The sequence below is a fragment of the Xenopus tropicalis genome, chromosome 3 (genome assembly GCF_000004195.4).
Source record: "Xenopus tropicalis strain Nigerian chromosome 3, UCB_Xtro_10.0, whole genome shotgun sequence".
In the NCBI taxonomy this organism is placed as follows: Eukaryota; Metazoa; Chordata; class Amphibia; order Anura; family Pipidae; genus Xenopus; species Xenopus tropicalis.
In genome coordinates this window covers 125895773-125912448 of record NC_030679.2, presented here as the reverse complement: position 1 = coordinate 125912448, position 16676 = coordinate 125895773, and the positions used below count along the sequence as shown (strand labels likewise).

General features: G+C 43.8%; 1 protein-coding gene and 1 long non-coding RNA gene across 2 annotated transcripts; both read right to left on the bottom strand.

The window, feature by feature from the left end:
* Positions 1 to 1239: 1239 nt before the first annotated feature.
* Positions 1240 to 5875, bottom strand: LOC101733873 (platelet binding protein GspB-like). The gene is made up of 3 exons (XM_031899283.1): positions 5654 to 5875; positions 2701 to 3314; positions 1240 to 1580 (listed from the first exon to the last, which is right to left on the bottom strand). Exons 1-3 carry the CDS (start codon positions 5739 to 5741, stop codon positions 1374 to 1376), a joined length of 909 nt encoding a protein of 302 aa, XP_031755143.1. The 5' UTR covers positions 5742 to 5875; the 3' UTR covers positions 1240 to 1373.
* A 216-nt stretch (positions 5876 to 6091) lies between these two features.
* On the bottom strand, positions 6092 to 10835 carry LOC116409785. Its single transcript, XR_004222066.1, has 3 exons — positions 10740 to 10835; positions 10271 to 10375; positions 6092 to 6286 (listed from the first exon to the last, which is right to left on the bottom strand). It is a non-coding gene; the product is annotated as an uncharacterized LOC116409785 (long non-coding RNA).
* Positions 10836 to 16676: the final 5841 nt, after the last annotated feature.

Here is a 16676-nt window from a genome sequence, read left to right as displayed (position 1 = left end):
TACAATTGCTGTCTTTTTTATCTGTATTATTCTATTTTATGTAAAGTTCTTTGGTGGTTATATCACATTGTTGTGTACTGAAGAGAAAACAGGACTGTACATGAAGTCCAGTAATAAAGAGAATTCTGAAAAGATGGGCAAAAGGGTAGGAGACAGGGTGCTAGAGAACTTGTAGGAACCAGGAGGCCTCAAAAACTGCCCATGGGAAGACTACAGTTATCATTGCATGTTTATCATCAATGCCAGTGTTAATTGTGGGTAGGGGTCACATTGCTCTCTCATGTTACCACAGGGAGACTTGCTTGTGCCATATCTTTATTCATACAATACGTGTATATATTAACATATATATGTAAGGGTCCTGTGCTATGATATGAGGATAATAATGTCAGATTATGAGGATGATATATACAGATTACATCAGTATTATAGATTGTAAGCTCTTTTGGGCAGGGCCCTCTTTACCTCTTATATTGCTTATTGGTTGCTTGCATGTAATTCTGTATTTCCAATGTATAAACCCACTTATTGTACAGTGCTGCAGAATATGCTGGCGATTTATAAATGCATGTAAATAATAATAATTATACAACAAATGCAATGCCCTGAACACATTCTATTCAGCACATAACTGCTCAGTCCTCTTCCCTTTAACAATGGAGAGTTGAAAATTCAGCCCTTTCTGATCCAGAGCTGCATTTCCCACCTTCTATTGTCCTGAATATGAATGGAATACCTGAGAATCCATGCCTAATTCCCTCAAATTAATTTAATGTTTACAGGGACTGGGGGGGTTTCAGAGCCCACTGGGGCTGCCATACGAGGGGCCCCGCACCCCCCCAAGGGACCCCCGCCATGGCCCCCACACATGCCCCCTGCCCACCAAACCCCCTCCCCCGAGTATGCATATTTAGGCGTGTTGGGAGAGGGGGACCTGCGGGACTGGGAACGCCCAGCAGGGATCGGTTCTGACCCAGCCGGTGCCCCGTCGGCCCAGTCTGACCCTGAATGTTTACTGACCAATCAAAACTGCACACATAACCCAAACCTGGCTAAATGTTAGAAAGTTCTTTGGAAGCAACATGCAGTGAGGACACAGATGCCAGTAATAGGTTGCCTTGGGGTAAAATGTACTGTCGTTTTGTGAATTCTTTTCCAGAATCTAATATAAAAATAGGAATATTTTTGAGTTGAGACATTTTAGATTAACATATATATAGGAAGAGACTTGAGTCTGTGAACATAAAGAAAAATAGAACACACTGTGTTCCTTTAATAAATTAACCCTGAGGTTTCCCCAGAAACCCCGCCTATAAAGCAAATATTTGCCACAGGTATTTTAGTTTGAAAATTATCATCTGGCATCTTGCCATTCATACATCTTGGAGGTAAAAGTCCCTTATAAAGTCATTTCTTATTGTGTTCTGCAAACTTAGCGACTGATCCGCTCGTTGGGAGGTGCAGAGGGTGCACTGGGAATAATTAATTGGCACATAGGTCGCTGTGTGAGTCTGTTGGGTAGTGCTAAACAGCAGGTTTACATTATCCCCAGATACAGAAGGCGGAATTGCATCCAGTTTCTAGAAGATAAAAAAGGGGGGAATATTAGGATTTGAGCAAATCACTCCAGTAAAGAAAATATTATGGGGCTGATTTACAAGCAAAGCAAAAAAAGTGCTCCAGAGCCTTACCCATAGCAAACAATCAGCTATTTGATTACATTTTCTAACTTGTACGTTGTAGTAGGTTGCTGATTGGTTGCTATTGGTACCTGTGCTTGTGCAATTTAGCACCTATGTTAGCAGAAGAGCTTCCAGGGCTGGAACTAGGGGTACAGGCCCTTGTTCCCCCCCACACCACCTGTACCTCTCTCCCCGTCTTCAGCACAGGTGCAGTACATGCTAGTTCACACTTGTGCAGGCAGGGGGGTGGGGCAGTCATGTTGCCTAGGGCACCCTGTTATGGATATATTTTACTATCTTTTAATACAAATGTATTGCAGGCCAAGAATCTCCATTTTCTACGGCTTCACTAAACCGGGGGTGTATAAACAGCAGATAAAATACAACTGACAAAGCAAAAATCAGGCAGGTGCCACCACAAAACAGAATTCAGAATACAGAATTTAATTGCATGATTTTCATTTTGGTGTTATTGACCCTTTCAGACAGTCCCCATAGCTATGGGTGAAGCTGTTGCCAATTATCAGACATGGTGCATCCCCTGACCATACGATGCTGCTCCCCCATCTTGCCCTTCCCTTCAGTTGCATCTGCCTATCAGTGCAATCTGTTCAATTTAATTGAATGGCAGAAGGAGAAAAATTTAGTATCCAGCAGTCATAGCTGTTACATAGGGCTAATACTAGGGGTAGGCAGAAGGGGCATATGCCTAGGCTGCAACGGGGGGGGGGGGGGGGGGGGGGGACGCTAGGCAGGTACCTCTTTTGCCTACCCCTAGTCTGGGATTGCTTACTCCCACACCCAGTCACCTCTCCCCCCCCCCACTCCAATGTCATCGCACATGCACACATGTGCACAAGTAGGGAGGGGGGGTTAGTGGGTGAAGTGGCCCCTTGTCTTGGTCCCCCTCTGCTGTTATACCCTGGGCAGGCAGATAAACACCATCAGAGAATCTTTAGCCTTACTTGGCTTTCCTAATCATAACTTACAGTAGACTGGTTTATCATTCCCAACTTACCTTATATTCCAGCGTGCCAGACGAGGAGTAGAGAAAAATCCTTTTCTGAGAATTGGTATCAAGAATGCTGAAAGCAATGTAAAGGGCAGACAAGCTTTCAGTAATTGATAGGCTCTCAGTAATTGAGCTATTAGGCAGGCTGTCGGTTATTGAGCTATTAGGCAGGCAGTCGGTTATTGAGCTATTATGCAGGCTCTCGGTTAATGCGATACAATGCCGGCTCTCGGTTAATGCGATGTAATGTCGGCTCTCAGTTATTAAGTTACAAGGCCAGCTCTCGGTTACTGAGGTACAAGGCAGGCAGTTGGTTATTGAGCTATTAGGCAGGCTCTCGGTTACTGAGGTACAAGGCAGGCAGTCGGCTATTGAGCTATTAGGCAGGCTCTCGGTTACTGAGGTACAAGGCAGGCAGTCGGCTATTGAGCTATTAGGCAGGCTCTCGGTTACTGAGGTACAAGGCAGGCAGTCGGCTATTGAGCTATTAGGCAGGCTCTCGGTTACTGAGGTACAAGGCAGGCAGTCAGCTATTGAGCTATTAGGCAGGATCTCGGTTATTGAGCTAATATTAAGGTTCACGGTTACTAAGCTGCCATAGGTTGTAACTTCGATTGGCGCTGTGGATAGAAATTAAAACACAGGAAGGTTAAAAAGATCATATGGAGCAACACAGAATATACAGGTCAGCATAGGGCAAAGCAACAATTGGGGAGAAGGATTCAGACATTTATTTCCATGATGGATCAATCTGAAAATGCCAGCAATGTTTTAGTGGAACTCGGCATCCTGGGATATTGGGTGCAGGACAGAAAGATTAAACATAGCAATTATACAAGGCTACGTTACAATATGATGTTAAATGATCAACTGAAAATGTGAGTTTTAAAAATAATGTAAAATCTGCAGAAGTACCACATTGGCTCATAATTATTTAAAGATCCGCTCAAGGTCTCCAAGCGAGCAGATCTTCTCCTGATATTCACACCCATGGGTGGGCGATATCAGGCTAATTTGATTGTTTGGCTCATTTTGGCGTTCGAATTAGAACAATGGGTATAGGCGCCATTGGTTTGGGGACCGCATCAGTGGGCTGATGTGATCCCCAATCTGTTGGAAAAATGCTGAATCGGTCTAAAGGATCGATATCGACAGCTAGAATCTGCCCATGTAGGCCACCTTTAGCCGAACTTCATCAGACAAAGGGTCTCTGTTACTTTAACAAGATGCTTTGTTCAAACATTTCATTTCAAACAATAAACAACCTTAAAGGACAAAGAGAGTGAACATCACTGGGGGGTGCCTATTTGTCGTGCACTCCCTTTCATTACAATCACTGATCTTGTTTCAGTCACTTCCCAGCAGCCAGTGGTGTAACAATAGAGGAAGCAGACCCCGTGGTCGTGGGGGGAACAGGGTGGCCATTGGAAAATGGCTGAAGATGGCACGTGGTGCTGTTTGGAGCATTCGCAGGGCTGGGCCACTTTCAGTGAAGAGTAGGACTGGCTCAGGTAACAAGGATAGTGATTGTATTCAGACCCAGATTTGTTGAAATCTCACAAAGGCCTGGGCCTGGGGCAGTAAGAGTTTAGTGGAGGCATGCTGCCCAGCTGCATCTGCGCTTGTGTTTTTCTTCAGTAGCACTGGGACTGGGCTTGCGGAGATTCTGACAGTGGTTTGGGGGGGCAAGTAATGTCGGGGCACCATGCCACACAGTATTCCCCTGGGCGCTAATCTTAGGGCTGCCACCTTACCCCTTTAATACCGTTCATATAATGAATCCACAATCTGCATGGCTAATTAGCAACAAATTCAGATTCATTCTGCAGACTGAACTGATTTATGTGCAGACATGTAGCATGCATCTAAACTGATTGCTAACTAGCCATGCAGGATGTGGATTTAGTATGTAGCCAGTATTTAAGTATGAGGCTAATGCCACACGAGGCGTAGGGCTGAAATTTTCGGCAAGTGGAAAAGCGCTTGCCGAAAATTCAGCCCTACGCCTGCTACTTGTGCCTGCACCCGAATGAATGAGATACGCTCGGGTGCAGGCACATGTAGGCGATATACGCATGAAAACGCGAGACTTTGCATTCTCTTGCGTTTTCATGCGTATATCGGCTACATGTGCCTGCACCCGAGCGTATCTCATTCATTCGGGTGCAGGCACAAGTAGCAGGCGTAGGGCTGAATTTTCGGCAAGCGCTTTTCCACTTGCCGAAAATTTCAGCCCTACGCCTCGTGTGGCATCAGCCTGAGGTGGCAAACCTAATCCTACATGGCTTGGTCCAAAGTAAAAATTCCCCAATTCAATTTGCAAAATGCATTGAAGTCAATGGCTATTTTATTTACTGCTTTTTTTTTTGCAGCCATTAAAGTGTATGGGCATTTTTTTCACAGCTCATTAATGTTGTTTCATGCATGAAGGATTCAGCAAGACAGCAACCATTCAGCTGAATCCCATGCAAAGTACAGGGATTTTGTGCATAACTACCAATGACACCAAAAAGTGTCATCGCTTGTGGGGTATGTATTCTATACAGCTTATCCGTTATTAGCTAGGCAAAGTGTCTACAGGTCCCTGCATGGCTGCCACCTCTGCCACAAATGGACTTTAAATTATAAATAATTGAAGCTTCTCAACCAAAATAACGTTGTTATACCAAGGCAGGGCACTAGTGCATTATTCTTACCTTTATATGAAGCTCTTTCATTTTTTGGTGTTACTGGCCCTTTAAAGCAGCGCTACCCAGCATCCCTCAGCTCTGGCCAATGTGTGATGGAAGTTGTAGTGCAACAACTCCTGGCTGCTTTAATCATATCAAGCCCTGACTGGGACGCCTGTTCTAAAGGGATAGCATATACAGGGTGTGCGCAGCCTTGCCGGCAGCTCTTACTTATAACAATTGGTTAATTTGAGAACATAAATAGATACAGTAAGGAACATCAAGCTCACCTCTGAGATGTAAGTTTGCATTGTTCAACTCCTTTGCGTAAAGACCACCATTTTTATATATAAGCCATTTGTTATTTGTATCCCTCATGTAACATGTCTTGCTTGACAGTTTTCTGTATGAGCTTACATTTGGAATTACCAAGATCTCTGCATCTCCCCCAATCTCTGCATCTCCCCCAGTCTCTGCATCTCCCCAAGTCTCTGCATCTCCCCAAGTCTCTGCATCTCCCCCAGTCTCTGCATCTCCCCCAGTCTCTGCATCTCCCCCAGTCTCTGCATCTCCCCCAGTCTCTGCATCTCCCCAAGTCTCTGCATCTCCCCCAGTCTCTGCATCTCCCCCAGTCTCTGCATCTCCCCCAGTCTCTGCATCTCCCCCAGTCTCTGCATCTCCCCCAGTCTCTGCATCTCCCCAAGTCTCTGCATCTCCCCCATCTTCTGCATCTCCCCCAGTCTCTGCATCTCCCCCATCTTCTGCATCTCCCCCAGTCTCTGCATCTCCCCAGGTCTCTGCATGTTCCCGAGCCCCTGCATGTTCCCGAGCCCCTGCATGTTCCCGAGCCCCTGCATCTCCCCCCGTCTCTGCATCTGCCTCAGGCCCTTCATGCTGGATATCATGATATGTAGACATGGATCCTGAAAGGAGAAGGGAAAAAATAAACAAAGTGTGGATATGCACCCGTTAGCATGGGCACCCATATGATTTTTATGTCAGTGGTAAATTGTTTATACACAAAACGTAACTTGAATCTTAACTTGTAACACTTGCTTAGAACAGACAGCTCCATAAAAAAAGAAAACATCACACATAGATGTAGGAAAGTACAGAACAGTACAGTAGATACAAATGCAACTTTTTTTTTCTGGCCCTATAGGGCTCTTACACATAGGCGTTTAGCCCTGCATTGCCTTGCAGTGGGTTTCAGATGCGTTCCAATGAAGAGGAGCACAGGACGGAAGATGGACTATTCTTCCTTATCTGCCCGTGCTGATACCGGCACATCCAGTGCTACATGCAGGTGGAACGCATCTTGAAGCAGGAAAAATCCACTGCAGGGAAATGCAGGGCTAAATGCCTGTGTGGACGAGCCCTTAAAGGAACAGTAACACCAAAAAATGAAAGTGTATAGAAGTAACTAAAATATAATGTGCTGCTGCCCTGCACTGGTAAAAGTTGTGTGTTTACTTCAGAAAGTCTACTATAATTTATATAAATAAGCTGCTATGTAGCCATGGAGGCAGCCAATCAAAGGAGAAAAGGCACTGGCACATATCAGATAACAGATAAAACACTATTGTATTCTACAGAGCTTATCTGTTATCTGCTATGTAACCTGTGCCTTTTCTCCTTTTTTCCAGCTTGAATGGCTGCCCCCGGGGTTACACAGCAGCTTATTATATAAATTATAGTAGTGTTACTGTAGCAAACACACCAGTTTTACCAGTGCAGGGCAACAGTGCATTATATTTTTATTACTTTAAAGCTCTTTCATTTTTTGGTGTTACTGTTCCTTTAAGCAATCATTGCACTTACTCACTTACTGTCACCATTATGTTAAGGGGAACTCCACCTAAAACTTGTTGTAATTCTACATGTAATTGCAATTCTCTGGTTCTGACTCTTGAAACAATGCTGGGGAAGTCAGTTCTCCCCCAGGTCTGTTAATCAGGTGGATTCTGCTACACAGTATAATAAAAAAAAAAGAAACGTGAGGCAAAACCTTTAGCAAGAATTAGAATTTTCCTAAAATTTTTAGGGTTGCCAGCATGCAAAGTTCTTTAGGAGGCCATCACCTCCTTCCTCAGCTGCTACATTGTTTCAGGCGCAGAAACCAATAGTTCAGAGAACATAAACAACCAGACAGATACACATAACTCTAAAGCCATTGAATTTTTACTAATGTAAAAACCCTCAAAGTTCCCTTTCTATCATTGCCCCTGTGTGATGCATAGGCTGGTATAATATAATATTCCTTGGGATGCATTTAGGCAAGAGCCAGTAAATCTGCATAGGTTTCGGGTTGGGTGAAGGTCTCTATGGACCAGCTGGTCCACATTAATATTGTTTTTAATATTGCAAGGTTATTATTCATTTGTGTTCAACATTATACAGTCATTATAAACTTGTGTTCAGCATTGTACACTTGTATTCAACATTTACTCTATGAAGCCATCTTGCATAGGATATCAATCCAAGTATTTTATTAGATTCTCCCATATAATGAACTCTTCCTCTCCTGTAAGCCTGAGACACACTATGCATGACGTCACTTATGTGCCATAGGGGGTGTATTTAGCCTAGGGTGGCACCAGACCTAAATACAGCCCCGCATGGATGCCAAGCAGTTGGGGTTGTTCTCAACCTGGTCTTCATTGACTTCTATGACTACTAACCCCATATATATTACAGTAAAAGGCACTAAGTTTGCCCTGGCGCAGTAATGTATAGCAGCCAATCTGATGTTTGCTTTTAAACAGGTAACCAGTAAATGCTACCTGCAGGTCAAACATTAAGGGGCACATTTACTAATCCACGAACGTCCAAAAAGCGTCCAAATGCGTTTTTTTTTCGTAATGATCAGTATTTTGCGATTTTTCCGTAAATTGTCGCGACTTTTTCGTAAATTGTTGCGACTTTTTCGTAGCTATTACGACTTGAGCGAATTGTCGCAACTTTTTCGTAGCCGCCACGCCGAGTACGAAAGTTTCGGATTCATTCAAGCTTCAGTATTGTGACTTTCCTTGGGCCAGGTTGGAGCTGCAGAGTGCCATTGAGCCCTATGGGAGACTTTCCTTGGGCCAGGTTGGAGCTGCAGAGTGCCATTGAGTCCTATGGGAGGCTTCCAAAATCATGCAGTCTGAAAGGTTTGCCCGCCGTTTACGAGCGCTCAATACGAAAAAGTTGCGACAATATACGAGCAAATCGTAACGGCTACGAAAAAGTCGCAACAATTTACGAAAAAGTCGTAACGGCAGCAAAAAATACGAAAAAGTCGCAAAGTGTTCGTTTCCAATCCAAATTTTTCCCATTCAGATTCGTGGATTAGTAAATGTGTCCCTAAGTCTTTTTAAACACTACATAACCATATATGAGTTTAGCAGTTCATGTAACAAAAAATTTCCCTGGGTCTAGTAATACACAGCATAAGGTCACTTCAATAATATCTGTGTATTTGCTTTTGGTGGGGTCCTGCAAATCTTCAGTGTTACATATTCTGAATATTCTCTCTCCAAATTCCTGTATTTTTGTCACGTTTTTCTTCGCTACCCCTAGCATGCAGACCCTTGCTCTTCTGGTTCTATAAACGGAACAGCAGCATCTCACGAATGCCTAAGCTCCAGTGTTTCCAGTTAAACACCACCATACAAGCTGGCAGAATAGAACTGGGAACAGCAGGTTCTCATTGCCTTCAATGCACAAAGATAGTGACAGATTAAGAATTCCTAGGGCTTTTTTTCCAACCTGTAACCTCCAGATCTTGCTGGGATACACACTGTAACACATGGGTTTAGAGTTGGGTACTGTGAGTGGTAGATGAACAAGATCATAACAAGCTGCAGCTTGGCCTTCCCTTCTTGGCACTACTTGTCAGTCTAGGCTCGCTCACCCCCTTCCCCAAGCCTTTAACATTAACAAAGGGCAAAGCTAATCTTGGCCACAAGGTACACACACAATGGCATCACAGGTAACTTGTGTGATATGAAATTATAGATTAGTTAACACTTTTTTCAAATATTTCTTTCGAAAACCTATAGCAGTGACCTCTAACTGCAAGCAATATATTTTGCTACAGCCAATCAGAATCTGCTTTAGGATGGTAGCCCACATAGGGCTAATGAGCAGCCTACCATAGCACATACATTGCCACCAGGAACATTTATTGTGCCAATGTGGCACCCCAACGCTTCGGGGACTTATGGTCTAAGGTTTGGCAGTTTTCTAACTTGGTTGCTAGGGTCATTGGTCAACCAGTGACAGACTGGAATGGCAGCTGGTTGGTGGCATAATACAGGCTCTTAACAGAGAGATAATGCATGAAAGATAAAGATAGCACTTTGGACTGCTTTGGATCTATAAGGGCTCTGGTACACGGGGAGATTAGTCGCCCGCGAGCAGGGAGTTTTGCCGCGGGCGACTAATCTCCCCGTGTAACAGAGCCCTAAGAGCACCTTTCTGGAATAAATTAAAGGGGTGGTTCAAAGTAAACTTTTATAATGTTATAGAATTGTCAATTCTAAGCAACATTTTAATGTCTTAATTATTTTTTTTTTTTAATAGTTTTTTTTTTATCTATTTGCCTTCTTCTTCTGACTCTTCCCAGCTTTCAAATAGGGGTCACTGACCCCGGCAGCCAAAAAACTTTTGCTCTGTGAGGCTACAGTTTTATTGTTACTATTTATATCTTCTTTTTCTATTCAGGCCCTCTCCTAATCATATACCAGCCTCTCATTTAAACCACTCCCTGGTTGCTAATGTAATTTGGACCCAAACTGGAGAGCTGCTAAACAAAAAGTGAAATAGCAAAAAAAATACAAATAATAAAAAATGAAGACCAACTACAAATTGTCTCAAAATATTACTCTATTTCATAGTAAAAGTTAACTCAAAGCAGCTCTTACCTTTGAAATGACGTTGCTTTATCACACATACAGCCGCAGGTTCCATTTGCTGTCTCTTTTATTGCAGGTAGATAAAGGGCAATGGGGAAATTAGTCTTCTGAATTCTGTGTATAACATTAGAGAAAACACATGAGCTTCTGGGACTCTGGGGTTTCATGCATCAGTGAAGAGTCACTTCCATCACTACCCATATCCCTTCTCTGGTAATGTGTGTACCAAGTACCCCGCCCATCTCTGCCATCACTGGATTGGGCAGCTCAAATGCTGATATGAAAAATGGGAAACAGCAAGGGCCATTTGTACTGCGTGTTTTAATCTATACTTGCTTAAGTGGTTACTTTCACCCAAATATGCAGGATATTATTTAACCCAGGGCCAGTGCCAAACAGACAAAGGGCAATATAAAGATATTCTGTGCTTGGACAGGACATGAGGGATACAGATCTGTAGCAGTGAGAGAGCACCTACCTGTGCCGATGACACCTTTCCTCTGCACCCACTTCTTCACTTGTGTTGTGCTTTCCACTTTCACATTTTTATATGCAGCGTTGCGCAATCCCAGGTGGGAGTCTGACATACAAATACCTGCATGCCTTCCACCTCCTGTTGCACATCATTTACTTGATGGACATATTCAGTTCAGGGAAAGTGACTGCAAATTTTTGTTCCTGTTCTTGAAAATGTGATATATAACATGACAAACATGTTTGTGTTGTGTTCTACACCTTTAAAAATATAATAACTGTGTCTTTACATTTACTTCTTAGATTTCCAAAAGAAACCATCCAGCCGCTGATTTGGCTGATTTTCCTACTCATTACTTTGCCTTGTAGGATGCCAGCTGTGGGTAAATAGGGTCCATTTGTAGAACTGCCCAGTCAACCTCCCTGTCTCTTTTTTTTTATCACTTTCCTTCCTTAATCTTGTAGGGACCCATAGGGTTTAGCTCCCCTATGACTTTAATCCTACCTCTTAATTTATTCTACTGTTACTAGGCAGAGTCCTATGTATATAGTGTGCACTATACTTATACACTATTGGCTTAGTCTGGTTGACCACTCCCATTGCAGACTGATATAATGTCTAGCAAGGAGGAGTGGCTTCCTCTTTGGCTACCTGTCTGCTATCCAACAACAGCTCCACTGAGCCTGGGTGCAGCAACAGGCCCCAGTACAGCCAAGATTTCCCAGATACCAATATCTATTCTGGAAAAGTCGGGGACAGGGCCCCTTGAACGGGGTTTCTATAGAATTATCATTTTTATTATAGCACCCTCTAGGACGAGTAAGAGTAGTAAGAACAAGGTAGTAAGGGCAGCTCAGCCCCAACTAGAAGACAGTTGGAAGTATTTCTTCCACTAGGCAATGTTGCCTTAGCTCAGGGCCACAACTGGTGACAGGATACAGGTTAGTATAAACCCTGATCTTTGCCCAGCCATAGGACCCACAAGAGTTAAAGGTTATCAACCTGGGGATTGACTTCACTATCCAGACTGCCTTGCAAAGTGGTGCCCAGCTGACAGGTACTTTACGCTGCGCAGACTCCCAAAGAGGTGGGATGAACCGATGGTACCCTCCTTTGCTATTCTAAGTGGGCTCTGCTATTTCTATCTTGTAATGTGAGTATTGATCCTCTGTGAATTGATAACAATTCTGTTTCATAGTTCAGCTACAGAACCTCCTGGTGTCCTATCTTATGCACCAACATCACACAGCCTCAGTGAGTTGTAGTTTAACCACAACCTCAGCTCCATCCAGGTATCTTCCGCCTAAGCGAAGGCCCATCCTTAGAAAGAGAGCCCCAGTGTGCCCCATGCTCTATCCATGGCCTGGTGTTTAAGTGCTTTTTAGCCAAAAAGGGGTTACAATCTGCTTTTTTTTATTATTTTTTTAATTTTCTTTTTACCTTGCCTTCATGACACAGGTTATTTACCAATTGGTGCCTAAAATCACTGGGGGGGGGGGGTATTTTCTATGTGGGGACTCTGGGCCTTTTTGCACATTTTTTCTGCTCCTGATAAAGGTTCCTGTGGGGGACCGAAACTTTGAGAAAACCACTAAATGAAGCTGACTTGCTGTTTTTTGGAACAAAATCCTGAGTGCCGACACTTTGTTTCTCTACTATTACTTCTCCTCCAGCTCTGGCACCCAGGTTGTTATTATGTAAATGCTGTGCATACTACAGGCTCTCTATATTAATAGTATATATATATTTGTATGTATTTATTTAAAGGAGAAGGAAAGGCTAAGTCACTTGGGGGTGCCAAAATGTTAGGCACCCCCAAGTGACTTAGAGCGCCTACCTTGTACCCCGGGCTGGTGCCCCTGTACGGAGGGAACAGCACCAGCCCAGGGCACCTGTAGACACCGCTTCCTCCTTCCTTTGCGCGCTGCCGGCGAAATCCGCCGGCCGGCGCATGCGCAGTAGAGTGAAAAGCCGACTTTAATGTTTAAGTTCGGCTTTTCACTCTACTGCGCATGCGCGCGCAAGCGAGGAGGAAGGAGGAAGCGCCGGCAGCTACCCCGGGCTGGTGCTGTTCTCTCCGTACAGGGGCACCAGCCCGGGGTACAAGGTAGGCGTTCTAAGTCACTTGGGGGTGCCTAACATTTTGGCACCCCCAAGTGACTTAGCCTTTCCTTCTCCTTTAAGTATATAGTTAACATAGACAGCTTAGTTTATAGGCTTGCATGAAAAGTTGAGTTTTAAGTGATGGTTTTAAGGCTGCAGGCACTGACAGTCAAAGACTTGAAATAAATAAAAGGACAGCAATTACATGCGAGAATATATAAAAACAAAAAATAAAATTTTGGATATTCTGTAAATATTTTCGGTATGCTTCACCTGCCAGCCCTGAACCAGAACAGGAGAGAAATAGTCTCTGCAGTCAGTGTGCCATGCTACTGTAATAATAATAATAATTCCAGGATTCCCACAGCAGGTTCGGCCACTACTAACTTGCCCAAACAAATCCCACTCTATTGCTATTATTGACTGCATGGGAATTGGTAGTGACTCCTTCCCCACTGTGAAACTGCTCACCACATGGTGCATGAAAATGGCAGGTACGATAACATACATTTGGGCATTTTGTGGGTAATTGTGGCAGATGCTCGAATCGTGGGTAAAAAAACACTGCACTACAGTGAAAACATTGTGAATTGAGTTTTGCACAACATGCTTTATAAATGAATGCACCTTACAGCCCTTTGAATTGCCACCTCATTCACCTGGAGGCCACCATGCACCCGTGGGAGCCACTAACAGCAGCAGGGCCCGGGGGGTGCAGGAGTAAAATACCAGGGTGCGGCACCTTTCTAAAGAAGTATTTCCTTCTTTCCTCTCCGGGACGGTGTTTTCTATACTTTTGCCCCCTATTCATTACTAGCTTTGAAACTAACAAAAACCACAACAGTTGTGAAACCTGCACGTCATAGATATTCAAAACATGTTATTGTATTGAAGCATTTAGTGTAAAAAGGGAAATTGGTGTGATTATCCCTTTCCTGTTTCCTCATAGACAGTCCGGATGTTCTTAACAGAGCCCAACCAAGTAGTATTGCTGCCCAAGGCAATATTACCATACCCCTTGTTATGGGAAATTTTATTTTGACCTGATAACATTTTGGTCCCCATTACTTAGTCTTAATCCTAAGAAGTTGACTGTAAAGAATGGAATGTACTTAGATTTTGGGTAGAAACTCTGTGCATTGAGGTAGCTGTTTGTATCCATAGGTTTTTAACATGAATCAGTGTCCTATTCTGGGCTGGATTTATAAGCCGGGCGCCCCGAGGCCGCCCCCTGTCCGTCGGTGTCCCCGCCCCCCGCGCGTGCGCATTCGCAACCGGCACACGCACCACCCCCCCACCCGCGCACACTCGCAATCGCGCAGTCTTTTCAGTCGCATACGGAGCAGTGGGGGAGAGGTCCCCATTGCTCCGTATATGACAAAAAACTTTAATATTTTGGTGCGGCGGGGTGGCGTGCAGCGTGCCGCCCCCCAATTTGTGCCGCCCTAGGCCCGGGCCTTTGTGGCCTTTCCACAAATCCGGGCCTGACTCTAACATCCAGAAACTCTGCTGTTCTTTCAGATGAGTTCCAGGTAAACTTCATTTATTTAAATACATACAGATGTTGGCCAGCTGTAAGCAGCTATGTAAACTTTTTTGTGTTCAGGGATTTCCAGGAACCTGTCCATGCTGGCCTAACAAGCGGCTGTTAATGTCTATGGCACATGGGGATATCACTTATCATTTTTGCCACTGTGGTTTTCAATGTGGGGCACCATACCCATAACAGCCTGCAGCTGATTCTCAAGCTATAGCAGAAGTGGCCTTTTACATTAAAGAAGGCATTGTGCAGTGCGCAAGAAAATGCTGCAATCATCCATTTTTTGCAACTTGCACACTGCATTCTGCTCTCTGCAAACTGCCTCTGTTTCAGACTGCAGAAACCTGTGGCTTCCCCCACTGACTGGGGGCAATTATGTGCGCCTCTGGCCCCAACTTGCACGTCATTCAGTTTCACTTGCCATTCACATGGCTTACCATCTGCCCTATGGCATGGATTAATGGAAAAATAGCGGAACACCACAGGGAGCAAAATTAAAGAACAGTCTTTATTCAATCATATGTAACGGCACATGTACATCCAAAGCACCTACGCTTTACACGTTTCGTTGCATCCCGCCACTTCCTCAGAAGCAGTAACAGTCCTTACATGGGGGGAAATATATATACCCATAAATCACAACAGGTTACTCCCTCATCAGATTAACCCTTACCCCCCACACATATTAAATAAGAAAAAACCGTCACACCACAATATGTACATAAAAACAAAATTATACAATAAAGAATAAGTAAAGTTAGGGAACCACTGAAAGTACCAAAAAGCAAAACAGAAGAAAAAAGGGGGGGATCGGCTATATTTACACGGTCTTAATAGAAACAGGATAATTCCCATTCCCTATTCATACCCCCCTGAAGCTCCAGGGAATTTAAGTTATATATCCAAAATGCCTCTCTTTTTAATAACCTCCTCTCTAGGTCACCCTTCCTATGGATTCCCTGCCACTGCTCTCTGCACCAGTTGCCAGATTTGTAATCATTATATATATATCCTGCTACTGATATCTTGTCATTGTGAGCGTTTATTTGGGTCCAGTACTGCTAAGGAAATGATAGAATCCTGCAAATATAATAGAAATGGGATGTTGCGCAATGTGACTTCTTTTACCAAGTTCCCCTTTCACTCCTCACACTATTCCCTAATCTCAGCTCTTGGAAACTGACAGTGGGAAATCTCCAGAATATGCTCACTGGGGGCAACAGCTTTGCAAAACGCTGACATCAATTCCCATGTTTCATCATAAATTAATTTACTGGTTATTTCTTGCACATTAGCTCATTATCTATCATTGTAACGAGATGTATTCAACAAGAATGAAGGGCAAGCTTGGGGCCCCCCCCAGCACTGCCCCCCTCTCCTCTCTTTAACTGGGCACCCCACCAGGATGGCCCTCCCTGCCTATGGTGCAGAGACGCACAGAGGGGTCAGTGATTATGCCAGAAGGCAGATGAGCAGTCATGGCAGCCACCAAGCTTACTGGAACTGGTGCTGGGGACCCCTGATTAAATTTTGCCTTTTGTTCTCCTTTAAATAGGGAACAGGAGAAACTCTTCACCATCAACTGCTCCTTGCCTTTTATAGTTAATGGGACACTATTGGCAGATAATAGCCCCTGTTTTATAATTCCTTTTTATACAAGCTTTAAAAATACTATATCAATCCCTAGAGGTTCATAATCTATTTATTCTTTCAAAAGACAGTGCACTTTAAAAGTAATTTTATTTACAATGCAGACAGTAATATGCTGAAACAATTTTTAGTTGGTCTTCATTCAAGGCCCAATTTCTTAATGTTTTGGGTTCTCCCGATCAGCTAGTTTCTTTGTACGTCTATACTATGGCCAATCACCATTCCTATATGACAGGGATCCCCAGCCTTTTATACCTGTGAGCCACATTCAAATGAAAAAAGTGTTGGGGAGCAACACAAAAGGTTCCTGGGGGTGCCGATAAGAGCTATAATTGGCTATTTGGTAGCCCCTATGAGGATTGGGAGCCTACAGAAAGCTCTGTTTGGCTTTACACTGGCTTTAATGCAATAAACACTTGCCTCCAAGCCAGAAATTTAAAAATGGGCACCTATTTGAGGCCACAGGGAGCAACATCCAAGGGGCTGGGGAGCAAAGTGTGGCTCACGGGCCACTGATTGGGGATCACTGCTATATGATAACAAAGAGGACAAATGGAAGGAAGGATAGGCAATAGTAAGTAAGGAGAAGTAAATTAGAGAATAAAGAAGCTGAATGAAGATGGAAGGAAAAATAGTTTGGAGAGGGT

What these genes read in the sequence shown, in the direction of transcription:
- LOC101733873 (XM_031899283.1), bottom strand. Translation starts at nt 5,741, where the DNA reads ATGAGGGATACAAATAACAAATGGCTTATATATAAAAATGGTGGTCTT. An exon ending in TGCAAACTTACATCTCAGAG is followed by an intron (nt 3,315 to 5,653) that starts GTGAGCTTGATG and finishes TTCTATCCACAG; the next exon opens with CGCCAATCGAAGTTACAACC. An exon ending in CTGGCACGCTGGAATATAAG is followed by an intron (nt 1,581 to 2,700) that starts GTAAGTTGGGAA and finishes TTTATCTTCTAG; the next exon opens with AAACTGGATGCAATTCCGCC.